Source organism: Callorhinus ursinus, unplaced genomic scaffold (assembly GCF_003265705.2).
Source record: "Callorhinus ursinus isolate GAN/ISIS: 27379988/994484 unplaced genomic scaffold, GSC_fseal_2.0 scaffold4, whole genome shotgun sequence".
Classification (NCBI taxonomy): domain Eukaryota; kingdom Metazoa; phylum Chordata; class Mammalia; order Carnivora; family Otariidae; genus Callorhinus; species Callorhinus ursinus.
The window spans coordinates 20467852-20473760 of NW_027397066.1; the positions used below are offsets into that span (position 1 = coordinate 20467852).

The following is a 5909-nucleotide window of genomic DNA, read 5'->3' on the forward strand; positions in this document are numbered from 1 at the left end:
GAGGCTGGGCAGAGAGAGGTCTCTGTGGGAGGGACTGGTTTGGGTGGGTCATTCCAAGAAAATAGTCTTGCAGACTGTGGGGTGTGGGGTGCTGGTGGGACAGCCAGGTGATGCTCTGTTAGGACCTTCGGGGTGGGAGGGATGTACAGGTCATTCTTGCCACAAAGGGAAGTTCTTAAACCTCTTTGGGTCCAGGACCCTTGTGGATATGAAGAAGCTCTGTATCCACTCCCCTGAAAAATGCATGTGTCCACACACTCTGAAAAACTTGCATTTCAAGTTCAGTCCCCCATGGTCGAATGGGTTTTTTTGTTTGTTTGTTTGTTTGTTCTTATCTTTTGTGTGCCCTTGAGATTGGCTTTTGTGTGTGGAAAGGTTGGTTCTGAAAAGATTTCAGCTTTTACAGTATTTTAAATTTGTTCAAGCTGCAATTATTAAAAAATTCTTCTCTCTTCATCTTCTTAAATTTAGCTTTAGAATATCTTCATTCTGTTTAAAAAGAAATCTACTCAAGTTTAAACCATTTTTTTTAAAGATTTTATTTATTTTATTTGACAGAGAGAGACACAGAGAAAGAGGGAACACAAGCAGGGGGAGTGGGAGAGGGGGAAGCCGGCTTCCCGCCGAGCAGGGAGCCCGATGTGGGGCCCTATCCCAGGACCTTGAGATCATGACCTGAGCCGAAGGCAGACGCTTAATAACTGAGCCACCCAGGCGCCCCATAAACTATTTTTAAAAATTATTTATTTTTATTTAAATTCAATTAACATATTATTGGTTTCAGAGGTATAGGCCTGTGATTCATCAGTCTTATATAACACCCAGTGCTCATTACATCATGTGCCCTCCTTAATGCGCATCCCCCAGTTACCCCATCCCTCCACCCACCTCCCCTCCAGCAACCCTCAGTTTGTTTCCTACAGTTAAGAGTCTCTTATGGTTTGTCTCCCTCTCTGATTTCTTCTTGTTTTATTTTTTCCTCTCTTCCCCTGTGATCTTCTGTTTTGTTTCTTAAATTCCACATATCAGTGAGATCGTATGATAATTGTCTTTCTCTGTTTGAGTTATTTAGCTTAGCATAACACCATCTAATTCCATCCATGTCATTGCAAATGGCAAGATTTCATTTTTTTTTTTCAGGTTTTAAAACTTTTTATTGCATATTAAAAAAATTGTGCATTCCAATAATTAAAATCATTTGAACAAAAAAAAAAATGGCACTCTGATTAAACTGCATTTGACAGCCTGCAGGACACCCCGGACCAGCTTGGTTTTTACTCTCGATTTCACTGTCGTCCCACCCAGCTTCTTCCTTCACCAACATGCAAGTTCTTTTCCTTCCCTGCCAGCCAGACAGGCAGATGGGAGAGGCAGGCGCCCTTCGTTGTCAGTAGTTCTTGATTCTTTGATGTGAAAAGGGGTAGCACAGTCATTTAAACTTATCCAACCACTTTGCATCTTACAAAGTTAAACAGCTAAAAGAAGTAAAATAAGAAGGCAATGCTTGTGGAATGTACAGTGCATATCGGCGGCGCGCGCCTCATTACGATTCGCCGGCTTGCTTCTCCTGTTCAATCGTTTCTTTTGAAGGCAGTGGATTTTTCTCTTGCGTTTCTGTCTTCTTCAATTTCGACTTATCGAATTTCTCAATCTCAGCCATATCGGGTTTGTCAGACATGGTTGCAGAGAAAGCGGAGCGAGGTGCGCGCACAAGTGAAGTCCGATCTGCTCAGTGGCCGCCGCCGAATGCCAAGATTTCATTTTTGATGGCTGAGTAGTATTCCATTGTATATAGATACCACATCTTTATCCTTTCATCTGTTGATGGACATCTTAAACCGCTGGTTTTAAGAATACTTTATTTACACTTTAGACTTCTTTTATACTTTGAATATACTGGTTTTGGTTTCTTTAAGTTATTGCAATCACCAAATGTAACAAATCTTCCAAGGTACCCAAGTAATTTTTATAAATCTAACAAATTAAACCTTAACATAGTAGATTTTAGGTTCTCTTCAGTGTTCCGATATGGTTTAGAAACTTACTAAGATTTCCACTTAAATTCACAAATCTAAATCCATTATGCAATTACCCATTTTAAATTAAAATCACTGGGTTGATCTATTCAAAATACTAATATGCTGAATTGTCCTTAACACTTCAAGAAGTTAAAATAACAGGTATATAGAGATTGTTTCTAAATTTATCACAAAAATGTTGACATTCGAGGTTTGATTGACTTTGTAGATCTTCCTAATTCTGAACCTCCCCTGGGGGTTAGTTTTACGGCCCCATCAAGGGAAAAAAAAAATCCCATTACTGCAGCACTGAGCCTTTTGTAGCAGTCGTTATGTGCGGGGGCCCCACACTCCGAAAGGGAGAGTCCGGATCTAATCATTGGAGTCCGCATCTCCACCCAGACTGCTACACAATTACAATTTTTAATTAGATTTGATTGCATTGGCTTTTGTTTGGTTTTATTCTTAGGATATTTAAGTGTCTTTCACCTTAGACTTGATGGAATTCTTGCTGGTTTCCTGTAGTTCACAGTCGTGGCCCCCCACAGCTCACAGCGCACAATGTGTGATGAGATCTCTCAAGGCTTTGCCTTGAGTCCTGCCTCACAGAAATCTCGGGCCACGCCCGGGACAGCATCAAGATGGCCCTCAGGTCCCAAGTTTTATGGCCCTGAGGTGTGTTAGCTGAATTTACAGAAGGCAGAGAACTTGTTCTAAAGGAGTGAGGGGAATCATGGGAATGAGTGTCAGCCCATCAGAGGGGGCACATATTAAGCCCAGGGGTGGCGGGGGAACCAGCAGAGCATGATGCCACGGAAGCCGAGGGTCCACAGAGTCTTCAGAAAGGAGCATTTCTCAAGAATGTCAAAGCTACAGAAAAATTGAGATGGATGAGGGCTTACGCAAGACCAGAAATCACTTGGATTCCAAGAGCTTGGTTTCTGAAACTGTTAGCCGAAGCTTCTCTGATACCAGGCACAAAAGCTGGCATTATTTCAAGGAATGGTTCCTTTTCCTAAAATGTGTTAGGATTTCTAGGCACCCCCACCCTGTACTAGATTCAAAGAGGCAGCTGTGTCTTTTCACACAGGCTCCTTATGGCCACACCAGGTCCTTGAAACTTCTGTCAAACTCCCTTCATCTCTTTTTCTGGGAACTGGAAGAAGAAATCGATCATCTGATTTTCCTTCGGGTCACTTTCCTGTGTCTCTTGAAGGGAGGAATTATTCTTGACGCTGTGAACCTCCTGAGCAGAAGAGGAGAGCAGTGTCACACAGTAGATGGAACACGGATTTAGGGCATCCATGGTGAAAATGCAGCCTCTATGGGTTTTGAAGAAAACAGAAAAACATGCTAGCTCAGGATTTCTCAATCTTGGCACTAATGACATTTTGGGCTGGATCATTCTTTGTTGGGGGGAGAGGGGCTTAGCAGCTAGGATGCAGTGTAGGATGCTTAGCAGCATTCCTGGACCCTACCCACCAGATGCCCGGAGTACCCCCACTTCCGGTTGTAGCCAAAAATGAGACCAAAAATGTCTCCAGATTTTACCAAATGTCCTCTGGTGGCAAAATTGTCCCTTGCTCTAGCTCTTTCAATCAGAGAGGGGTTAAGTTCAGGGAGTGGGCTGCTTTTAGAACCACACCGGAGGGCTTCAAGTTTGTGTCAATGTCAGGCGGACCTCTCTGCAAATCCTTGGTTCTGCCCCTTGCCGGTGGGCGCTCTTGAACCAGTTATCTTGTTTCTTTGAGCTTTGGTTTCCCCATCCTGGAAATGGTGAATAATACCTATTTGGACTGGTTACTTTACTCCCCAACACGGGAATATGAATAGTGCCTACCTTGTAGGGTCATTGTGAGGACGAGACAGTAAATGAGCTTGAAGAGCATGTAGCTGATTCTGATATGCTACAGGGGCTCAACCTCACTATTTACATTGTCAAAATTCTAGATAGCGAATGTGGGGGGGAATGAGTGTGTGAGGCACATTGCAGGTGAAGAAGAAAGAAAGCTATTGTTAGTAGTAGAAGTATAGCCAATGGCCAATAACAAAGACTATCTTTTTAGGAGAAGAATTTAAAGACGCAGTGTCCAGCTGTGGTCCACATCTGATCCTCCTCTTAATTTCAGCCAGATTGCAGGGCAGGTGTGAACCTGGTGTGCTTAGAGTTAGAAGCCAAGATATGGAGTTTTGGTGGTGCTGATTCTTGAAGTTGCTTTCTATTTTTTACTCTCTGCAAAATGAAATCTTACTTCTCAGACCAGAAACAGAGCATGGTCTCCAGGAAAGAGGAAGAAAAGAAAAGTTATAAAGAACCCAAGTGCTTTCAAACTTAAAAGAGGAATGGATATATTAGTATGTCTAAAAATTTGAGGGCAACTACCCCGCCCCTGTTTTTTTAATATGGAGAGTTGTATTTTTAGAAAAAGCCATATTGATAAATGAGCTAGCTGAACTGCCCCCACCCCCACCCCCAGGTTTCTGTCTCTTCTAATCTCCCTCCTGGATACTGCTGGTCTCTCCACATCTGAGTGCTCCACCACTGCCTTGGTCTGATGCACTCCCTTGCTCTGCAGCTTGGCCCTCTTCCCTCCTGCAGTCTGGGCATCCTTCTCTGCTTGCCTCCCCTCTTTGCCTATTTCTGTCCCTTAGCAGGTCAATCTCCTTTTCTTTTTTCTCTGTCTTTTGTTTCCCTCCCCACCTTTTTTCCTTCTGTGTCTTTCCTTGAACTTCTGAAGTACACTTATCAAATAAAAGATTTTGTGGTATGTTCTTTAAAAGACATAAGGGGAAAAAAAAGGCATTGGATTTTAAAATAAAAAATCCATCAACTCCATCAGAGAAAGTTTGGAAAAATAAAGAACATTTTAAAAAAGTTCCCTTTAATCTTATCACCCTCGTACTGTCATTCTTATAAATCTGGATTCATCTTATCTTTTTTGCTTTGCTGTTTTTTTCCTGTTTTTTTTTTTTTTTACTTCCCAACTTATTTCTTAAATTTATTTTATTTTTACTGATTTAAAGTAATCACTGTGCCCAATGTGGGGCTCGAACTCATGACCCTGAGGCTTCCCAACCTATTTCTGTTTTAGATTTCTTCTTATCACAAACATTTTTTTTAAAGATTTTATTTATTTATTTATTTATTTATTTATTAAGATTTTATTTATTTATTTGAGAGAGAGAGAGAATGAGAGCCAGAGAGCACGAGAGGGAAGAGGGTCAGAGGGAGAAGCAGACTCCCCGCTGAGCAGGGAGCCCGACGTGGGACTCGATTCCGGGACTCCAGGATCATGACCCGAGCCGAAGGCAGTTGCTTAACCAACTGAGCCACCCAGGCGCCCATGAGATTTTATTTATTTATTTGACAGAGAGATAGAGAGCACAAGTAGGCAGAGAGGCAGGCAGAGGGAGCAGGAGAAGCAGGCTCCCTGCTGAGCAGGGAGCCCGATGTGGGACTCGATCCCAGGACCCTGGGATCATGACCTGAGCCGGAGGCAGATGCTTAACCGACTGAGCCACCCAGGCACCCTCGTATTACAAACATTTTATCTTGTTCTCATAAATGTTATTTTTATTTTATTTTTGTATTTAATTTTTTAATTTTAAACTGAAGTACAGTGGGCAGATAATATTATATTAGTTTCAGGTATACAATGTAGTGATTTGACAATTATGTACATTATGAAATACTCACCATAGTAAGTGTACCTACCCTCTGTCACCATACAAAGTTATTGCAATATTATTGACTATATTCCTTATCACATATTTTTCATCCTTGTGACTGATTGATTTTATAATTGCAAGTTCGTGCTTCTTAATCCCATTCACCTGTTTTGCCCACCTCCCCACCCTCTACCTTCTGGCAATGAAAAGTTTGTTCTCTGT

At 42.0% G+C, this 5909-nt stretch overlaps 1 protein-coding gene across 1 annotated transcript; it reads right to left on the reverse strand.

The window, feature by feature from the left end:
- Nucleotides 1-1126: 1126 nt before the first annotated feature.
- On the reverse strand, nt 1127-1745 carry LOC112835979 (thymosin beta-4). The gene has a single exon (XM_025887632.2). The coding sequence runs from the start codon at nt 1676-1678 to the stop codon at nt 1544-1546; it is 135 nt and encodes a 44-aa protein (XP_025743417.1). The 5' UTR covers nt 1679-1745; the 3' UTR covers nt 1127-1543.
- Nucleotides 1746-5909: the final 4164 nt, after the last annotated feature.